The sequence below is a fragment of the Mus caroli genome, unplaced genomic scaffold (genome assembly GCF_978045245.1).
Source record: "Mus caroli unplaced genomic scaffold, Mus_caroli_1 scaffold_13, whole genome shotgun sequence".
NCBI lineage: Eukaryota > Metazoa > Chordata > Mammalia > Rodentia > Muridae > Mus > Mus caroli.
In genome coordinates this window covers 63,991,233-64,012,505 of record NW_028227268.1, presented here as the reverse complement: position 1 = coordinate 64,012,505, position 21,273 = coordinate 63,991,233, and the positions used below count along the sequence as shown (strand labels likewise).

Sequence of the window (21,273 nt, the reverse complement as noted above, 5' to 3'; positions counted from 1 at the left end):
TTTCTTCTTCATGCTTGCAGTTAAGATTTTAGTCCCCAGCTTCCTGTTCCTGCCCCTGACTGCTGCTTGTTTTCATGACTCCCTCCTATAATGGACTTTTATCCCTCTGGGACCATAAGCCCAAATAAGCTCTTTAAGGTGCCTTGGTCATGGTGATATCTCAGAGCCACAGAAAAGTAGCTAATTCACAAACTAGACTGTGCTGCCTCCCAACTCATACACTAAAGTACCAGCTTTCCCTGTACCTCAAGAAGAAGAGTACTTCAGTAAATAATTAAGTCAAAATGCGGTCAGGCTAGGCTCAAGTCCAAAATGGGTAGTGTACATATAGAAAAGCTTGATATAAGGAATGACCATGTGAAGACTACGAGAAGAGAAACACCTTCAGGAAAAACTACATTCTGGTGCCTCAGTGGAGGAATCCCAGCCTCCAGACTTAGGAGGAGACTAAGGCAGGAGTAGTTCAGAGTCATGCATTATCTCAAAGGAGAAGTGAAATGCTCTTGCTGAGTTCAGCAGTGTCTGCCTGGCCACCTCAAGCCAGGACCACATATTGCTCTGCATGTCTGTCAAGAAATAGACATCAGTTGACTCTGTGTGGAGCCAAAGGAGCCAAAATCTCCACAGACCATAGGAAGATGCTAATAGCTCCAGGAGATCTCTCATTGGACACCAATGCAATCTGCTGGTACCTCCATTAAAACCGAACACAATTCTTCTGTGGGGTTCATATCTTAGAACAGGTGTTAGACAAGACCAACACAGAACACATTGGGGGAATAGATCGCACACACATGTGACTGTGTCCATGACATGCTAGCACTGAGAGGTACAGGAATGGTACAGCTTACATGGGTGATAGGAGAAAGCAGATCAATCAGGTGGCTACATAGAGACATTACCATCTACAGTCAGCATGGCTGAGGTCTTCTCCTGCCCACACACGCACGAGTACTGGCCAGCATCTTCCACATCCAGGTCACGGATCTGCAGCTCACACACAGCCCCATCCTGCCTCAGGCTGTATCTGCCCCCATCTCTCAGGGTCTCAGACCCCTTCCTCCACTCCACAGGGGCTGCCTTGCTCATCTGGCACCTCAGAGTGGCCATGGTGCCTTCCGTGGCCTCTTGGCTTCTCAAGTCTTCTATGAATCTGGGGGGCAGGGCTGAAAGGGCCAAGCAGACACTGAGAACGTGAAATCAGAGACCACCACAGACAAGACACACAACTCACAAAGAATGACACACTATTAAAAAAAAAAAAAACACTGTGAACATGTGAAGGAAGGTACAGATGGTGACAGAGGCAAACTCATGGGGAACAGAGAGGGCAGTGGCACAGATGTGAACACAGAACATCTGCTGGGCATGTGGAAAGCACAGATGGAGATGGCCAGATGACTGTAGTGGTAGAACAGATGGCCACTGGGTCACCACAGTAGCTGTGTCACATATGGAGAACAGACATAGCAATGAGACAACATGGAGACACCAGGTGGCCACACGTGATCTTTACCCTTGACACTCAGTGTGGCTGAGGTCTTCTCCTGCCTACACACACATGAGTACTCCCCAGTGTCTTCCACAGCCAGGTCATGGATCTGCAGCTCACACACAGCACCATCCTGCCTCAGGCTGTATCTGCCCCCATCTCTCAGGGTCTCAGACCCCTTCCTCCACTCCACAGGGGCAGCCTTGCTCATCTGGCACCTCAGAGTGGCCATGGTGCCTTCCGTGGCCTCTTGGCTTCTCAAGTCTTCTATGAATCTGGGGGGCAGGGCTGAAAGGGCCAAGCAGACACTGAGAACATGGGACTCTTTGAAGGACACGCTCCACAGAACATGGGCTACACAAGGAAACACACATTCTGACGAAGGAGTTAAGTCAGGAGCAGTGAACTAGGGAACAGATGGAAAGAAAGCAAGACCGGGGTAGACATGAACATGAGAACATCTCCTGGACAATTGGAAGCAGTGATGGAGATTCCCCCGGTGACCATAATTACAGGACAGATGGCCCCTGGGTCACTACAGGAGCTATGTCACGTATGGATAACAGACATAGCAATAAGACAACATGGAGACACCAAGTGTCAGGTTTAGGTGGCCACACGTGATCTTTACCCTTGACACTCAGTGTGGCTGAGGTCTTCTCCTGCCCACACACACATGAGTACTCCCCAGCGTCTTCGACAGCCAGATCATGGATCTGCAGCTCACACACAGCCCCATCCTGCCTCAGGCTGTATCTGCCCCCATCTTTCAGGGTCTCAGACCCCTTCCTCCACTCCACAGGGGCTGCCTTGCTCATCTGGCACCTCAGAGTGGCCATGGTGCCTTCTGTGGCCTCTTGGCTTCTCAAATCTTCTATGAATCTGGGGGGCAGAGCTGAAAGGGCCAAGCATACACTGAGAACATGGGACTCTTTGAAGGACATGCTCCACAGAACATGGGATACACAAGGAGACACACATTCTAAAGCAGAAGTTATATAAGGAACAGTGAATCAGGGAACAGATGAATGGGAAGAAAGACCCTACGTGTCGGGTGGTTATGAACATGAGGACATCTCCTGAACATCTGGAAGTGGTGATGGAAGTCTCCAGATGACCCTAGTTACAGGACAGATGGCCCCTGGGTCACTACAGGAACTATGTTATATATGGAGACAGACATAGCAATGAGACAACATGGAGACACCAAGTGTCAGGTTCAGGTGACCACAGACAATCTTTTTACCCTTGACACTCAGTGTGGCTGACGTCTTCTCCTGCCCACACACACATGAGTACTCCCCAGAATCTTCCACAGCCAGGCCACGGATCTGCAGCTCACACGTGGCCCCATCCTGCCTCAGGCTGTATCTGTACCCATCTCTCAGGGTCTCTGACCCCTTCCTCCACTCCACAGGGGCAGCCTTGCTCATCTGGCACCTCAGAGTGGCCATGGTGCCTTCTGTGGCCTCTTCATTCCTCAGACCCTCTGTGAACTTGGTGGGTAGGGCTAAGGAGGTCAGAAAGGCACAGGAATTATTATGTTCAAAGCACGTGAAGCAGACAGGGTTGATGCACACTAGACATGAAGAGCACAGAGAAGACACAAATCCCACTGAGGGTGGGTCATGTACTGCTATCTTGAGAACAGGCTATGAATGTTATGTTCTCTTAATATCAGTACCATGGACTTTTCAAAGATCTGGTATGATGATCAGAGGCAAGTCCAGAAACGCACAGGGGCGCCACATTCTCTGTAGAACTTTAGCAGACATGATTCAGCCTGGATGACAACAGGATATGGAATCTACCAGAAAAGGTACTTAACTCATGGTGGCACAAGGTAGAGGAAAGGCAGCTGTGCGTATGTTTTTGCCTATCTCCTACAGCTTCCCAAAAGCTGGGACTCTGTCCAGTCATGAAAGGATGTGACACACAGACAAAGGGGCAGAATATGGGATGAGCAAGACAAGCACCCTGCCCATAGACACCAAGACACCAATCCAATTGGCCACACAGCTTTACCATTAATATTCAGTGTGGCTGAGGTCCTCTCCTGCCCACACACACACGAGTATGTCCCAGTATCCACCACAGTCAGGCCACGGATCTGCAGCTCACATATGGCCCCATCCTGCCTCAGGCTGTATCTGTCTCCATCTTTCAGGGTCTCAGACCCTTTCCTCCACTCCACAGGAGCAGCCTTGCTCAGCTCACATCTTAAGATTGCTGTGGCCCCTTCTGTGGCTTCTTGGCTTCTCAGATCTTCTATAAATTTGGCAGGCAAGCCTGGGAAGGGCCAAGCAATGACTGAGAGCATGGAACCCTCTGATGGTCTCTGAGTGAACATGGAACCCACAAGGATGTGACACACGGACAAAGGGGCAGAATATGGGATGAACAAGATAAGCGACCTGCCCATAGACACCAAGACACAAACCCAACTGACCACACATCTCTACCATTAATATTCAATGTGGCCAGGTCCTCTCCTGCACACACACACACACACACACACACACACACACACACACACACACACACGAGTATGACCCAGTATCCACCACAGCCAAGCCACATACTGATCAAGAGCCAGTGTGAGTAACTGAACCCATATCCAGATAGGGAAGGAAGCGGGTAACTGGGGACAGACAGCAGCAGGAGGATCTGCTTTAGCAGATGGACAGACGGATGCAGGGCATCGCAGATGCTGTGCCACACATGGAGGCAAGAGGAAATGATAGGAGTAGCATAAAGACAAGCCATCCATCTTTACCCCTGACAGTCAGCGTGGCTGACGTCTTCTCCTGCCCACACACACAGGAGTACTCCCCAGCATCGGCCATGGTCAGGCCATGGATCTGCAGTCCACACACAGCTCCATCCTGCCTCAGGCCATATTTGTCTCCACTTTGCAAGGTCTTCGGTCCTTTCTTCCACGTCACCGGAGCTGCCTTGCTCAGTTCACAGCTCAGTGTAGCTGTGGTACCTTCTGTAGCCTCTTCATTCTTCAGACTGTCTTTGAACTTAGCTGGAAGGGCTGGGGAGGTCAGAAAGACACAAACATAATCACACTCTCTGAGAACATGGAAGACCAGCAGAGATGAGGATGGTACAGGGAAGACAGGAAGCCCTGCTATACACAGACCACATGCTGGGCATGCTAAGCACAGCTGAGGGAGGGGCTTTCCTTAATCTAGACAATGCGTCTCATGGCCACAGTCCATTCCATGGTTTCCATGAGCCTCGGGCTGAGCTTGGCTTGTGGGGCTGAGAACAACACCAAGATCAACAGGATCGTGAAGCATGCTGAAGACAGGACATGACACTCAATGGTGAAATACACTCAACGGTGAAATACACTCTGGAGATCGAAAGGAAATGGCACAAAACAGCACAGCGGGGGCGGGGGTAGTGCAGCACACAGACTGGTCAGCCTGACCCTGGTGAAGCAGCAAGGACAGAGGACCTCAAGACGAGGAGGTCTAGACAGAGAGCTCAGGACCAGGACAGCAGAAACATTTACAACAGTAACCCTGGCCTCAGGTCTCCTGTGTCCACCAGGCTTGATGGTCTGGCTTAGCTGCTAGGTCACACTATGTCTCCATTGTGAATTCCTTCAGTGGTTCTTACGCCATCATTTTGATTGTGCTGAGAGAGCAGAGAGCACATGGGGTGCCCGAGCCCCTCCCCCATACAGTCACAGCAAGCCCCACTTCTTAGAACAGAACAGGCCAGGAAGAAGGGATGACTTGGCTGGGTGGGAAGAAGTCACAAGCCTCTTTCTGGATCTGTCAGCCTAGAATGGGTGGACACAGGGTCTAGCCCCATCTTCACAGTGCAGGCACACTCTCTAGTGTAGAGAGAGAGTAGAGGCAGAGATCCATGACTGAACAAATGGATCTAACACTGCCCTCAGCTACTATGTGGGAAACGGTCACAGAGAAGAGGAGGGACAAATTGGTTCTTGCTTGTAAAAGCTGGAGACTTCCTCTGGCTCCCAGGCTAAGACTGAGAACTCTTGAATGTCCATCTCTGTGTGCTTGGAGGTCTTTACGGACAGTGGCTCAGAGTTATCTTCGGGACTTTATGGTCCAGGGTAGCTTCTAAAAATGCAGCAGTCTTGAAAGGCCCAGGCAAGGCTTCCATATGCATCACTCTTGGGGGAAACCTAGTTTTGAAAGCAGCTGTTTGCCAGGACGCTCCATACCTCAGCCATCAACAGCATGTCCTGGGTTGGGAATAGGGAGTATGTCTTCCTGTGACCTCTTTCTAACTCTGTAGCCATGGGACAGGCTTCTTGTACACCCTTCTGCCATTCTTTGGCATGTTTGAATGCCTCTCCATTTTGACAGCAGGCCTCTTCACATGGCAGCTGGTTTTCATTCAAGTGTCTCCAGTGTTTGTGTGGGTGATAGGAGTCACTGGCCACAGCCTGGATAAAGAGACAGCCAGGCTTTGCCATACCTTCCTCTCCAGTGCCCTCAGTGGTTGGTTCTTCGTGTGACAGCAGAGCCCACCAGGACAAGGGCTTCTTGCACTTGTAGGAGATTCATTCCATCCGTGCTCTCCAGGATGTCCAGAGCTTTCCAACAATGTCTGTGCATCCCATTTGCTTCCCTGTGCTGAGGTGCTCAGGCCCACTTGCTTCCCTGTGCTGAGGTGCTCAGGCCTCCCAAGGACTCCTGACAGAGAGCCAACTCAACACCAGGCCACCGGTCACCAGTCACATCAAGATAAGTATTCCAGTTCCCTGGACACGCTGTGATGCAGGAGCATATTCCAGTAGGCTACTCTGGGAAGGTCTGTTGCTGACAGTGCCTCCATGAGGATTCCCAAGATCCATTGCAGCCAGGCTACAGGGCTCCATATATGATAGCTGTTTCAATCTGTGAGTGCCTCCATCTCTGATCTCCAAAGCCTTTTTGTTCACTCCAGGGAGGGACCTTTCTCTGTTCACACTCCACAGTGTGACCCTACTCCCTGTAATGCCCTCCCCAGGTCTCTAACCATCTGTGAAGTACTGTCCACAACTGGGAGGGATACACAGGCACAAAGACCATTAAACTCTGTGGCCATAGACAAAAGTGGGCCACAGACACTACATGTACAACCCAGGACATGTAGAGTGGTCAGAGGCAGGATCAGCAAACCCTTCTCCAGTGGGAAGATCTAGAACTAACCAGGGAAATCCCAGAGAAGACAGCGTCAGGCTCTCCCCCCACAGACTTGTCTTCACATCTCCTCACCACCATAGGACAAGCCCCCACCTCCACCCTGACTCTCACGGGTGGTGTCCCACCTTCATCTGACTGCCAAGAGTGGACCTTTGACTTTACCTGATACTTACCTGGATTCTCACCTTCACAGTCAGGCACATGACAAGGCTGTCCTTCCTGTGTCCCTGTTGTGTATGCCATTCCTCCATTTCCTGCCTCCCTTTTTCTGATGTTCCCCCAAGGACTTATAATTACATCTTTGTAATTGGTTGCATGCATACACAGACACACAGACACACACACACACACACACACACACCACTCATTCCAGCCAGGACATTCTTGAGGTTAAGAAACACCCAATTTTCCATTGTTTTCTGGCATCTAAAGTGGGTCCCATACAAGTATAAGAAACATCAGTCAACGGGATAAGATGAGAAATAGAAAAATCAGGGAAGGCAGGTGGAAGATGTTCAGGCACAGAGACACCCACACAGAGAGACACCCGCACACAGGAACACACATGGTCTTTACCCCTGATGGTCAGTGTGGCTGAGGTCTTTTCCTGTCCACACGTGCACAAGTACTCGCCAGCATCTGCTATGGTCAGGCTGCGGATCTGCAGCTCACACACAGTCCCATCCTGCTTCAGGCTGTATCTGTCCCCATCTCTCAGGGTCTCTGTTCCCTTCCTCCACTCCACAGGGGCAGCCTTGCTCAGTTCACACTGCAGTGTGATCGTGTCTCCTTCTGTGGCCTCCTTGCTTCTGAGCCTTCTGATAAAGTGGATAAGCAGAGCTAGGAGGGTAAGACAAAGATTGGAGCATCAGATCTGCTACAGAGTGTGGGAAGATAGAACGTGACATAGAACAGGATAGGGAACAAGATAGAACACAGCAACAGGAGAGAACCCACCAGCACTCAAGAGTGGGAAGCCAGCCGCAGATGCTGGTATTTTCTGGTTCATATATATAAAATGACTCAAGAAGTAAGGTGGGATGCACAGAAGGTACACAGGCATGGGGGGAGGGAAGCCATGCACGCTCTTTACCCTTGACAGTCAGCGTGGCTGAAGTCTTCTCCTGCCCACATACACACAAGTACTCCCCTGCATCTGCCACGAGCAGACTACAGATCTGCAGCTCACACACAGCTCCATCCTGCTTCAGACTGTATTTGTCCCCATTTCTCAGGGTCTCTGTTCCCTTCTTCCACTCCACGGGGGCCTCTTTGGTCAGCTCACACCGAAGTGTGACCATGGTCCCTTCTGTGGCCTCCTTGTTTCTCAGTTTCCCTACGAACTGGGCAGAAGAGGCTGCAACGGGCACGAATACAGAGAACATTATGATTCTCCTGCACTGGGCTGAGGTTCCCAGCGGGCCCTGAGCACAGTATGCACAGGCATAACTTACTTTTCACTGTGAGTGTGGCTGAAGTTGTCTGGTCCCCAAAGGAGCATGAGTATTGCCCACTGTCCTGGGGCTGCAGGTCTCGGATGACCAATTCCAGCACAGCACCCTCTTGGCGCAGGCTATACTTGTTGCTGGATTTCAGGACATCATCTCCATGGCGCCACTCCACAGGTGCAGCCACAGATGACAGCACACAGCGTAGTGTGGCGGCCTTGCCCTCTGGCACCTCCACGTCCTTCAGGGACTCCCTGAACCGCACTGGCAGAGCTATGAACAGACAGAGTCAGTTCAGTCTCCTGGAAGAGGATCCCACCAGGGGTCCAGAAGCAGCTACAGGGCGTGGGACAACTCAAATATTGGGTGTCAGTGGCAAGGACCCAATGACCTCTGGGAAAGACAGGTCTGATGGTATGTAAACAGAAAAGGTGGACATTGACCAGATGAACATAAAGTATTCCAGTGGGAACTGTGTCTCCCAAAAGTTCCGACATTGAAGTCCTAACTTGGGGTCTCAGAACGTGATTATTTGGCATTGTAGACTTGAAGGAGATGAAATAGAATATGGTTGTTGGAATGAGCCCTTGCTTCACTGCTTTGTCATTCTTAACTAGGATACCAGCAGAGAGGAACACCATCCGGAGTCACAGAGAAGATGGCATCTGGAAGCCAAGAAGACAGAATCCCCCCATCCCCACCAGAGGCCACCCAATCAAGGAACTTTCATTCTACACAACAATGGGGACAACAGACTCCCATCATGCAAGCCTCCTGTCCGTGCTGTTAGCTTAGGGCAGTCCAGACAGAGGCAAGCCACAGGCAGACAGAGGGGCTCCAGAGGGGTCCACCAAAGCCAATGCAGGAATGGGCCACAAGCAAGAATCAGGAGATCAAGAGAGGATGGAAGACTACTGGAGCAGTAGAGACTCTGAGACACAGGAAGCCAAGTGCCCTACACAGCAGAGGGAGATGGAGGAAAGGAACCAGAAGCTGCTCCAGGGTCCCCTTGCCTCCTGCTGCATGTAGACACATGTTTATTCTTGCCCCAACCACGGCCACCTGGCACTCACCATGGACCCTGACAATGGAGCTGCTGGATGCTCCGCCAATCTCACATTTGTAGCGCCCACCATCTTGTGGGGTGGTGGCAGTGATGAGCAGCTGGGCCTGACAGCCTTCATGGCTCAGCTGGCATCGTGCAGATGGCCTCAGTGTCTTCCCATCTTTGGTCCAGCGCACAGAGCCATCCACAGTGGTGGTTTCACAGACAAGAGTCAGGTCCTCGCCTTCTGTGACTGTGACGTCTGTGAGTGGCCGAGAGAAGATGCTCGGCTTCTCTGGAGGATAGAGAAAAGCCAAAGGTAATTGGGACGGTAGTACCTCTATGAGAGGACTAACACAATGGGCCATGCAAGGCCTTGATCAATATCTGCATCTGTCCTCTGGCTGGAGCCAGACAGAAATGCTGAGGGCAAGAGGCAGGCTCTGTGCAGTTTCCACTCTGGACACAATCACATCCCCCACAATTTCTGAATTCAGAAATTAATTCTGAAAGAACCCAGCTCAGTCTTCTGAATCAACTCCCTGAGGTAGGAGGCCCCCGTGCCACTGGCTACATCCCGGGGATGAGAGACCCTCTCGCCATTGACAGCTAATCTTGCCTTCCTGTGAGCCCCAGGACCACACTGTGCACTAGACAGAGCTCACAAAGGAGCTGTCACCTGCCCCTCTTCAAGGATCCTCTAGGCCATGTAGTGTCCCCATCATGGATGGCCCTTAGACACAAAACCCACCAGTCACCCGCAGGGCAGCTGAGGTCCGCTGGTCACCCGCCTCGAAGTAGACAGTGCCTGAGTCCTTGAGCGCCAGCTGCCGCAGGGTGAGCACGTGGTAGCCTCCAGGCTGGACAGTGATCTCATTCAGCTCATTGCTGTGCAAGGGGGTCTTATCCAGGAACCAGTGCACGGGGCCGTAGTCAGCAGGAGAGATGCGGCAGCAAAACTTAGCAGAGGAGCCCTCCTGGACAGCAGTGTCCTCTAGGTCCTCAATAACTCGCACTTTCTGGCCTGTTAGGAAAATGGACAAGTCAGAGCTCTTGCAGCCTAGAGCCAGGCTCAGAGAAATGATTTCGCCCAAGACCCTTAGTGGGGCCGTAAGCAAGTAGTCTATGTTACTTCTAGTCAGTGAAACTTGAAAGCAGATCTGAGCTGTGTAGTCCGTTGTAGTCAGCCTCTGAGCCTCAGACCTATATCCCTCTCTGAAGTCCATTTGCCACGCTGGTGGAAGGCCCCAGCCTGCCGAAGCTCATGCACTCTCCTGCCCTTTGTGCTAAGCTGGGCTCCATAACAGATAGGCTGCCTGCTCCCAAAACAGCTTATGCCAGCCGCACTCATCATAGTACAGTATAATCCATACTGTAGGCTACCTCACATTGACAGATCATAGATGGATGCAAAGAGACCACCGGTACCCTACTGTGCTGCAAAGACTCAGCTGACTCTAGCCTTCATATTCCTGATCCATCTGGCCCCTTCCGTTCTCCTCTCTGGTTCTGTGAGATGAACTTTTAAGCATCCACAAATATGAAGAATTCATGGCATCTGCCATCTGTGTGCCTGGCTTAGCTCACTTGCATTTCAAAGACCCAAGGGAAAGCTTAAAGCCTCACCACATACAGAAATGATGACTGTTCACGTATGGAAATGCCTGGTCCCCCAATTGGATCACTGCATGCTACCTACACATATACAGTTATCGTACTGTATCACAGATAGATCCACATATTACATATTAATTGAATAGACTAAATGCAGAGAGCTATGCCTACAATAAATTTTAATTGAGGGCTCGAGGGGTGGCTTGGTGCTAAAAGCATACACTGCTCTTCCAGAAGACCCAAGTTCAATTCCTAGCACCTACTTCAGATGGCTCACAACCACCTGCAACTCTAGCTACCGAGTATACAAGGCCTCTAGCCCTCTCAGGTACCAGGTACCAACATTCAAGTGAACAAACTCATACCCAGACACCCACACCCACACACACACACAATCACACACACATAAATCCCTAGAAATATTTTGTTGTCGTTAAATTAAGAACATTAGATCGACATGGATCCTGCAGACACACAATTGTGCACCCACAAATGTGTTGAAGGAAAGGCTCTACTTGAAAGACCCCAATACTGGATGAGACAGACAGAAAGGACTCTGATGAGCAGACTGTCACACAAAGAATGGCTCTACTCCACCCACAGGCCAGTAGGTCCACACTTAAGGTCTACACTTTACTGATTTTCTTTTCTGAGACAGGGTCCCTTGTATTCCAGGCTAAACCTGAACTATGACTTTGAGCTTCTGCTCTTCCTACTTCTATCTCCCATAGTCTCGATGGAGAGTTGGTCTGGAACCTCACAGATATCAAAATCTAAGGGCACTCAAGTCCCATATTAAAAATAGTGAAGTGTTTACACTTGGCATACATCTGCCATTAGGCTTTAAATAGCCAACACAATGGAGGTGCTAAGTGTAGTGTTACACTGTATCATACAGGGTGAAGTAACAAGGAAAATAAGTCTGTACTCATCATAGCCATAGAGTCTTTTTCCCGTTTGTGTACAATGTTCCTGGGTATTCGTACATGCATATTTTGCATTGTGGAAGCACACATGTGTGCGTGTGCACACCCCTGTAGAGACTCGAGGTTGATATCAGGAATCTTCCTAATAGCTCTTCCATATCATTCAATGAGGCAGGGTCTCTCAATCAAGCCCAGAGTTCACTCATTCAGCCAGTCTTGATAGCCAGATTGCTCTGAGCTCTACTGTCTCCACCTTTCCAAGCAGGAATTACATGTGGGTCCCAAACACCTGCATTGACAAGGGCCCTGACAACTGGGACATCTCCCCAGCCACACAATTTCTTTTTCCACATGTTTCTAATTAGCAAGAGGCTAGATCTGAACATGCAGAACCTGAAAATATGGAAGGTAAATTCTTGTTTCTTCTAATCATCGATGCTGAGGCTTCTCAGAGACATGAGTAATGGTATTCCCTGAAGACAGACCTCAGGAGGAGTTTCCAGGAAACCCCATGCTGGACTCCAACCCAGCACTGCAGAGCGAGGTGAAGGCTGTGGTCAGGAGAGCCACTGTTACCTCTGTTCTGATACCAAGGCACATCCCACCACTTCCCTTCTCTACAGACCAGAGAGGACACAAGCTCACCCTGCATATTGGAGAGGGATGGCATTTCACAGGTGAGAACAAGCAGAGACAGCAACAAAAAAAAAATGAACGGACAAAACAACATCAACAAACTGTAAATTTTGCTGAGATCATTCTTGTCAAACCTCTTGAGACCCTAGAGAAATCCCCTCCTGTTCCACCATATCCATGCCCCACATGCCTTGTCTACAGGCACAGATCATACCAAAGTTCACCTTTGACCTTCTTGAACTCTGCAGCAATTCAGAACAGAGGCCCTGGACAGACACCTGTCCAGCAGAGACACCCCCACCAACCACAGACACCAGCCCCCACCCCACGTCTGCAGAAATGCTGTGCTCTGTGCCCACAAGGCTAATGCCCGTCTTCCTCTGTGCCTCCTTGCCCTGGGATGCACCCTGGCTTTCCAGTTCAATGCCATGCATCCTCAGTGGAATGACTGTTCTTTAACAGCACTGTCTCTGGCCTTTCTAAACCGATATGATTGATGTTGTCCACACAGCCAGCCAGCCAGTTCTCCACTAAAAACCCATTAAGCTCTTTAGTTGCCAACAAGCATGGAGTTGTCCCTCCGTAATAACTTCCGCACCGTATGTCCAAGCACATGTAGAACATACACCTGGGACTCAGCACAGGCCTCAATGCCTCAGAATACACAGCAAGTACCCACTATATACATGAAGGCAGGCCCCTGGCTGCCTCACAGAAGGTCACACTAAGAAAGCCTGAGATGCCCAGGTACCCTGCTCTACCCTTAGACCTAGAGAATCCGAGGCTGGGCTGAGCTAGGGCAAGCAGAGTCCTGACGACGAAGCACTTCTGAGCTTCCATGGTCTACTTCAGACAAAGCTGAAGGGCACACCCATTAAGGAGCCAGAAGCCGCATGCAAATGAGGGTTTCCTCACCGTGGACGAGGAGCCGGGCCTGGGTCCGGGCTTGGCCGATGTCACAGGTGTAAGTGTCACTGTCTGTCCTCTCCAGGGCATTGATGGTGAGCTTCAGGGTCAAGCCCTCCTGACTGGGGACATGCTTCCCTGAGGCACGCAGCTCCAGGAGGCCTTTGCGCCAGGTCACGACAGATGCTGGGTGCTCTGTCTTGCATGTGAACACAGCTCTGCCCTTCTCTTCCACCTGCAGGTCAGTCAGCTCCTCCGTGAACCGGTTTGCCTTTTCTGGGTGAAGGATGAGACAGGTGGAGATGGCGGGAATAAATCTCCTATGACCACGCAGGTTCTGTTCCTTCCACTGAGGCTTTGGGGTGGGTCCAGGCATGCTGCAGGAGACACTGTGGCGGGGCAGTGTGCTTACCTTCCACACACAGCTTGGCAGTGCTTTTCGAAGCTTCTGTCTCACAGGTGTATTCCCCTGAATCCTTGAGCGAGGCCTTGCGGACAACCAACACAGCCCGCGTGCCTTCACTGAGCAGGTCATACTTCTGGCTCTTCCTGATGGCCTTCCCATCTTTCAGCCAGCGCACAGAGGTGCCTGCCCTGGACAGCTCACAGCTTAGCATTACATCTTCCCCAAGCGTGGTCCGCTGGTCCTCCAGGGGCTTCATGATGTCCACTGGCCTTTCTGGAATAAACAGAGATGGTCCCCATGAGGCACACCCTTAGCCACATAGTCACTTCAACATCCTTTAAAATGGCCCTCAGCATTGAAATGTCAGTCACAGAGCCTGCACTGGGTCTGTGCTAGGCTGTCTGCATATATGTTGTGGTTGTTTAGCTTGGGGTTTTTGTGGGACTCCAAACCGAGGGAACTGGGGTGTCTCTGACTCTTTTGCCTGCTCTTGGGACCCCTTTCTTCCTACTGGATTGCCTCATCCAGCCTTGATACAAAGGTTTGTGCCTAGTCTTACTGCATCTTGTTATGCTCTGTTTGGGTGATATCCCTGGGAGACCTGCTCTTTTCTGAAGGGACACAGAGGAGCAGTGAGTCTGTAGGGAGGGGAGGTTGAGGGGAGGCAGGGGACTGGGAAGAGTAGAAGGAAAGGAAGCTGTGGTCAGGATGTATTGTATGAGAAGAGAATAAATAAAAATAAGAAAAAGAAGAGATAAATGGCCTCAGGATGAGGAGAGAAATGGCCTCAGCCAGGGCCAGAATGAGGCGAGAGACAGGCATTTGGGAGCACGTACTCTCTAGAGATCAAAACCACACAACCGCTAACCCTTGACTCCTTAGACTCCTAGAGGCTCAAGACCAGAGTCAGAAGCAAGCCCTCACTGTCATGGTGATACCTTGGAATCATGGGCTCTAAGGACACCCCATTCGGGGCTCATATCAGGGTACGGCCGCAGCTTGGCTGGTCCCCGTGCAGATCCACCCACGAGCACCCAGAGTGTGTCAGAAACACAAGCTTCAAGACTCAGAGGCTACTTCCCAGCCTCCCCAGCCTCTGCTTAAGTGTCAGATTGGCAGACTGAGCTACATGCACTGAGAACAGTCAGGCCATGAATGAGAGACTAGAATCCTGGGCTTGCTCTAGAAACTCAAAGATGCTCAGGCAGGAACATCACTCCCTTCAATAACCAAAATTCCCCCACCCAGCACTCCCAACAGATATTTTGAGTCCCCCACCATGATAGGGAGATGGTCCCTAGAAGCACCCCAGCAAAATTGTACCCCACTTTCAGGCTCCTGGCCTCAGCCCACAGCACCCACCTCTGATGATGAGCGAGGCCTTGGATGTGAGGCCCAGCACCGAGAAGACCACCTCTCCTGCATCACTGAGTGCAGCATCTTTGACTGTCAGGGTGTATTTGCGGCCCTGCCGAACAGCATGAAAGTGGCCAGAACCACCCACTGTCTTCCCGCCGACTGTCCACACTGCTGGGTCACTGGGACTCTCGTGGGAAAGGACACACTCAAAGCTGCAGCTCTCTCCCTCCAGCACCTCCACTGTCTTTAACCTCTTGGTGATGCCCACATGAAGATCTAGAGGACATAAGAAACAGGTCACCAATCAGTCCACAGCCTGAAGGAACAGTAGTGTCCCATGCCAAGCAGTGGGATGGGCCACGTCACTATAGGGCCAAGTTTCCCACTGTCCCTAGCTCCACACCTGATGACAAAGTATGCCATATCTGAATTGGCACCAAAATCCTCCCTTCAAGCTGCCCATGCCCTGATGTTTGCATGATTGACAGCTACACAATCAAGGTGGTTGGGAGGAGAATCCTACACACTTCTAACCACCTTGTAATGCCAGGAGGGGAGGGACAGTAGCCCCATAAGTAACTCCTTCCAGGGAGAGCCAGCCGAGTCCTATGAGGAGTTCACTGGGCTCCCTTCCTCTGAGGCTGTCACAGAGCCTCTGAGGGATCATGAATGAACAGGCTGCTACCCTGTGTCCTCCAAGCTAGGATACCAGACCCGAGCCAGGACAGTGAGTGGCTTCCCAAGCTGAAAGACGTGTGCTCAAAGGGACTATTCTCTTTAATAGTGCTGTGTGGGCAGCAACTGTGAACCTAGGGACATTCTGTAAAGAATAAGAACATAGATGGCCTATAGCCTCTTCACCTGCAGGAGATGACATCCGCTCTTGGCCTGGAAACCCTCGTAAGGGTCACACCTCTTAGTGTCCCCACACATGTCTGGTTGATTTCCTTTCAACCCCATCACATGGCACAGAACCAATGTCAGGACTCTGAACAAATCCATACCAGCTCTACAGTGTGAGGATCTGTAGACAATTGTCCTGGACCCATCTGCCTGTTCCCAGGACCTCAAAAGGTCACATTAAGCCCTATATGCTACAACTTCTGTGGTGTCTGCTTGAAATACAGAACAGCCTTTCAGTCCTAAAGAGCAGCCTGGGGCCTCTAGATGGGAATAGACCTATCCTGACCAAAAGCCCGGGCTACTCACCATGCACGCTGACCTTGGACTGGGTCTCCTTACTGCCCACCTGGCAGGTGTACAGTCCAGCATCCTCGTGGCTCAGGTCATGGACCGTAAGGCCCCGGGCACCTGCCTTATGTAGGAAATCATACTTGTCGCTGGGACCAAGCTCCACGCCGTCTTTTCGCCAAACCACGCGTGCCTCGGGGTCGGAGACCTCGCATTGCAGGGTCAGTGTGCCACGCTCTTCTGCAGATACGTCATCCAGTGCTTTCAGGAACACCACTGGCTTGCCTGGAAGAATGGCATGGGCTGGTGAGGGGAGCCTGTGCCCACCCAGGGAGAGGGCAGCCCATGGATTCCACAGGTCCTCTCACCTTTAACCACCAGCCGGGCAGAAACGGACACCTTGGGGGAGGTGGCACACACGGTGCCTGTGTCAGCCTGCCGGACACTCTTCAGCACCAGGGTGTGGAGACAGCCCTCATGGCTGATCTCATGGAAGCTGTCATTGTACAGGGGTGTACCATTGAGTGACCATTCGATATCCTCATCCTTATGGGACAGCTCGCAGGAGAAGCAGACCCGGCCTTCCTCCATGGCTTCTGCATCCTGCAGTGGCTGAATCACTGTCACCTCCCGAGCTACATGGCACACACACAGCAGCACCTCAGCACCGTGTCACCAGCCACCCCCTGCCCCAGAGTGGGGTCTACTGCCCTCCTTCCCAGCTCTCTACCTTCCACAGTAACCTCAGCACTGCTCTGGGCGCTACCCGCCTGGCACCGGTAGACCCCAGCATCAGCTGGCATGAGCCGGAGTATGCGCAGCTCTGCCATCTGGCCCTCCAGCGCCATCTTGAACTTTTCTGACGGGGACAGGGGTGTGTCGTCCTTGTACCACTGCACAGCCTTGGGGGCTGGCCTGAAGTCACAGGACAGGACTACTGACTGCAGCTCACGCCCTGCTTTGGGCTCCAGAGGCCGTGTCAGTACCACAGGAATGTCTGCAGGGAAAAATCCAAAGGCAAGGCTGGGAGCCACAGGAAACCAGACCACCCTGCCTATCCTACATCCTAAGCCATTTGCATCCACAACCCATACAGGGTGCCTGGCCCTCTATTTCAGGGATGCGCTCCACATGCCCCTCACTGCCCACACATAGCTCTGTCCCAGCCAACATATATTATCCCATGCTTCCCTGGCCCATAGCCCTGCCATGCCTGAAAGCCCAGACCCTACCTGTCAGGTCTCTGACCACAGCCCCAGCCCCCATGCCAACTCTCATTAAGCCCACCCATGTGCCACCCTGTGCCTGTGTTCAGCTACACATTCTGTAAAGCCCCTGAGTATTGCCCACCCACAGCCTTGAGCCCAAGTATTATTGCTTTGGCATGGGCCACCTATGCCTGGTCACTTTTCCTATGTCCTGCTGTGGTGTACCCTGTTCACTTCTAACTTACAAGCCCCTGAGGCACAGCAAACCACAACCCCAAGCCATGCCCCACCCATGGCCCTAAACCATGGCCACCCGCATCCCTGAGCTGTGCCCACCCTCAGCTTTGCCCCATGCTGTATTCTAACCTGAGACAACCAGCTGGGCAGAGGAGCGGGACTTGCCGATGGTGAAGTGCACAGGCCCGGTCATGGTAGAGCAGGTCTTGTGCAGTGTCAGCCGGTGCACGGTGCCATCTTGCTCCAGTCCCACGTTCGCCCCTGCCTGGAGCACAGTCTTACCAAGGAGCCACTTGGGTGGCCTCACGGAAGGGATGGATGTCTCACATTCAAACCAGGCAGGGGCAGGCTCCATCACTGTCATGTCCTTCAGTCCCCGCACAATAGTGATGGATTGCTCTGCGGGTGGAGGGCTGCTGGTCACCAGTAGAACCCTACAGGAGAGGTCAGTCTCTCCTTCCTACACACTGTATATTCCTTCTCATCTCTTCCCCCGCTGCCTGGGTGTCCCCAGTCAGACCCCTGTCAGAGGTGACAGCCTCCAGAACCTACAGAGCAAGCCACAGAAACCACAAATCCCACTCCATTCACAAACCCAAGAGGCCACGCCTTTATCCCACACCTTCCACAAAAAACTGGGCACTGGTCTTGACGTTGCCAGCGTCACAGGTGTACGTATCTTCATCCTCAGGCTGCACATCATTGATGACCAGCTTGCGGTAAAGGCCGTCACTGACCACCTCGTACTTGGGCCCAGGCTGCAGCTCGACTCCGCCCTTGAACCACCGCACCTGGGCACTAGCCCGGGACACCTGGCACTCCAGCACTCCACGGTGTTTTTCCATGGCAATCTTGTCCCTCAGTGGGCGCAGGAGGGTCACGGGCAGTTCTGTGGACACGGTCGGGTGGTGTCAGGATGGTGATCTGGAAGCTTTGCCTTGGCAAGCTCCCAGGAGCCAAGAGACTGGCCTTTACTCCAGTCCAACAGCCCATGCCTTCCTTCCCCCCCCGGGGCCAGCAGGTGGCCAAGTCAAGTGTTCCGCCCAGAGCTAATCTAGGATCTGCTGGGCACAACTAGCAAAGTGGGGCACCTCCTCTTCCCACGAAGGAGACCATACTCCCTACCTTCCTCATGAGTCCTTGCTGCCCTGTCTGAGAGGGGTCTCGAGGCAGCCAAGGCCGTCTTTCAGGCTGTCTGTAAGCCAGTTCACCACATCCAGTCCCTCCCCTCACCCATCCTTCCTTACCTTTCACTCGGAGGTGAGCTCTTGATTCTGCGTTCTCAGCTACAAACTTGATCTCCCCTGCATCCTCTGCCAGTACCCTCCGGAAGATAAGCGTGTATGTCCTCCCTGGAGACCAAGGATACTCAGTACTGCTGAAAAGGAGGAAGGCAGCCTGGGGACCCCACCCCACGCTGCTCTGCAGCCCTCGGCCCTATTACCTTCCTGCCGGATGCGCACGTTGTCACTGGGCCGTAGCTTACTGGATTCTCGGAACCACAGGCCGGGAACCTCGTCGAGGGATACCTCACAGGAGAATGTAGCACCCTCCTTCTCCATTACCTCCACATCCTCCAGCGGCCTTGTAATCTGAACACTGCGACCTAGGGGAGGGAAGAGAGGGAAATCATGGTGGTTTGAAAAAAAGGGCCCCCATAGGCTTACATATTTGTATGCTTAGGGAGTGGCATTAGGAGGTCTGGCTTGTTGGCGGAAGTGTGCTTTGTAATTTTTAAAATATTTTTATTAGGTATTTTCCTCATTTACATTTACAATGCTATCCCAAAAGTCCCCCATACCCTCCCCCCACCACTCCCCTACCCACCCACTCCCACTTTTTGACCCTGGTGTTCCCCTGTACTGGGGCATATAAAGTTTACAAGTCCAATGGGCCTCTCTTTCCAGTGATGGCCGATTAGGACATCTTTTGATACATATGCAGCTAGAGTCAAGAGCTCCGGGGTATTGGTTAGTTCATAATGTTGTTCCACCTATAGGGTTGCAGATCCCTTTAGCTCCTTGGGTACTTTCTCTAGCTCCTCCATTGGGGGCCCTGTGATCCATCCAATAGCTGACTGTGAGCATCCACTTCTGTGTTTGCTAGGCCCCGGCATAGTCTCACAAGAGACAGCTATATCAGGGTCCTTTCAGCAAATGCTTGCTAGTGCTTTGTAATTTCAAATGCTCATGCCAGGCTCTCTCTCTCTCTCTCTCTCTCTCTCTCTCTCTCTCTCTCTCTCTCTCTCTCTCTCTCTCTCTCTCTCTCTCACCTGTGGATCCTGATCAAGAACTCTCATCTGTTTGTCCAGCATCCAGGCCTGCCTGGGTACTGCCATGCTTCCCACCATGATGACAATGGACTGTAAGCCAGCCCCAGTTCAATGCTTTCCTTTATAAGAGTTGCTGTGGTTCTGGTGTCTCTTCACAGCAAGAGAGCACTGACTAAGACAGCTGGCATGCTGAGAAGCATAGGGGACTTCCAACACAATACCAGCTTGTAGCCAGGCTTGTGGAAGCAGAGGCCCAAGAAAACACTCACTCCTGCCTGTCTGCCTGCTTCCCCGGCCCACCCTCCCCACTCCGTCCGGAACTCACCTTGCACCCTCAGAGAGGCAGAGGTCTGAGCATCAAGAGCATCACATACATAGACACCCTGGTCCCCAGTCTCACACCGGTAGATAACGAGACTCCTGCAGGTTCCCTGGGCCACTATGCCTATGGCCTTGCCTGCCCGCAGCTCCACACCATCCTGTAGGGCAGAGAGGACTGGTCAGGATTAGAGAGGCTTGGGAGAAGGGGTTCACCTCCTGGATGCCCACAGAGAAAAGCAGAGAGGAGGGAGAAATACCTTCAGCCAGCGCACATCCACAGGCCGCGACAGCTCACACTCCAGGGTGACCTTCTCCTTCTGCGTGGCCACCACATCCTGTAGTAGTCTGGTGAAGGTCACGGGCAACTCTGAGACAGGAGGTAGGGAAGGAACACATGGAGGTAGGAGGTGCTTTCTGATCAGGCAGGATGATGATAATCCCACAGAAGGGGTTTCCTCTTCCCTCCTGGTCCCATCTGCCTCCCTGGACCGCTTAGGGAAATGAAACAGGTATGCCCTGGAGTGGAGCTGCCAGCCCTCTCCTGCTCACCAGTGACTATGAGCCTCGCAGACGTGTGCACGCCCTCGGCCCTGAAGGCCACCAGCCCGCTGTCCTGTGGCTGCAGCGCTGAGAGTGTGAGGATGTGGACAGGGCCTTGTACGGCCAGGTGGCATTTGGGTCCAGGCTGAAGTCGCAGGCCATCTCGGGTCCAGCTGCCCTCCACCTCGGCATGGGATAGCTCCACATCCATCGAGGCCGTGCCCTGTTCCTTAGCCTCCACCTCCTGCAAACCGCGAACCAGCCGGACCTGCCGCACTGTCAGAGGGGCTCTAGTGAGCTAGTGAAGTGAGACCCTCCAACCAGACAAGACTCAGATGCAAGTGTGAGTTTATCCCACCATCCAGGAGGCCACGGAGTAGAGGAAGGGCCTGGGCAGTAGCCCCCAGTGAGCACCTTCACCCGGCTCAACTTCAACCTCAGCTGACCCCCAGGGCCTGACCCTTCTCATCCTCCTCCATCCTTTCCCTCCTTGAA

The 21,273-nt window shown here is 52.3% G+C and overlaps 1 protein-coding gene across 9 annotated transcripts in view; it reads right to left on the bottom strand.

Annotated features, from left to right (window-relative positions):
• Obscn (obscurin, cytoskeletal calmodulin and titin-interacting RhoGEF) overlaps nucleotides 1-21,273 on the bottom strand; it is a 143,863-nt gene that overhangs the window by 63,745 nt on the left and 58,845 nt on the right. For 6 of the 9 annotated variants that reach the window (XM_085829987.1, XM_085829979.1, XM_085829978.1 and 3 more), the window contains exons 26-49: nucleotides 20,788-21,054; nucleotides 20,496-20,605; nucleotides 20,243-20,396; nucleotides 19,090-19,251; nucleotides 18,893-18,997; nucleotides 18,268-18,534; nucleotides 17,775-18,044; nucleotides 16,931-17,197; nucleotides 16,569-16,835; nucleotides 16,219-16,485; nucleotides 15,013-15,285; nucleotides 13,657-13,923; nucleotides 13,254-13,520; nucleotides 9,914-10,186; nucleotides 9,191-9,457; nucleotides 8,124-8,390; nucleotides 7,763-8,026; nucleotides 7,246-7,509; nucleotides 4,269-4,532; nucleotides 3,518-3,781; nucleotides 2,739-3,002; nucleotides 2,124-2,387; nucleotides 1,517-1,780; nucleotides 903-1,166 (exon numbers count right to left, since the gene is read on the bottom strand). In XM_085829987.1, coding sequence (XP_085686113.1) covers nucleotides 903-1,166; nucleotides 1,517-1,780; nucleotides 2,124-2,387; nucleotides 2,739-3,002; nucleotides 3,518-3,781; nucleotides 4,269-4,532; nucleotides 7,246-7,509; nucleotides 7,763-8,026; nucleotides 8,124-8,390; nucleotides 9,191-9,457; nucleotides 9,914-10,186; nucleotides 13,254-13,520; nucleotides 13,657-13,923; nucleotides 15,013-15,285; nucleotides 16,219-16,485; nucleotides 16,569-16,835; nucleotides 16,931-17,197; nucleotides 17,775-18,044; nucleotides 18,268-18,534; nucleotides 18,893-18,997; nucleotides 19,090-19,251; nucleotides 20,243-20,396; nucleotides 20,496-20,605; nucleotides 20,788-21,054 — 5,862 coding nt within the window. The remainder of the gene's footprint in view (nucleotides 1-902; nucleotides 1,167-1,516; nucleotides 1,781-2,123; nucleotides 2,388-2,738; nucleotides 3,003-3,517; nucleotides 3,782-4,268; nucleotides 4,533-7,245; nucleotides 7,510-7,762; nucleotides 8,027-8,123; nucleotides 8,391-9,190; nucleotides 9,458-9,913; nucleotides 10,187-13,253; nucleotides 13,521-13,656; nucleotides 13,924-15,012; nucleotides 15,286-16,218; nucleotides 16,486-16,568; nucleotides 16,836-16,930; nucleotides 17,198-17,774; nucleotides 18,045-18,267; nucleotides 18,535-18,892; nucleotides 18,998-19,089; nucleotides 19,252-20,242; nucleotides 20,397-20,495; nucleotides 20,606-20,787; nucleotides 21,055-21,273) is intronic. The other 3 variants (XM_085829980.1, XM_085829983.1, XM_085829985.1) reach the window with 3 other exon arrangements.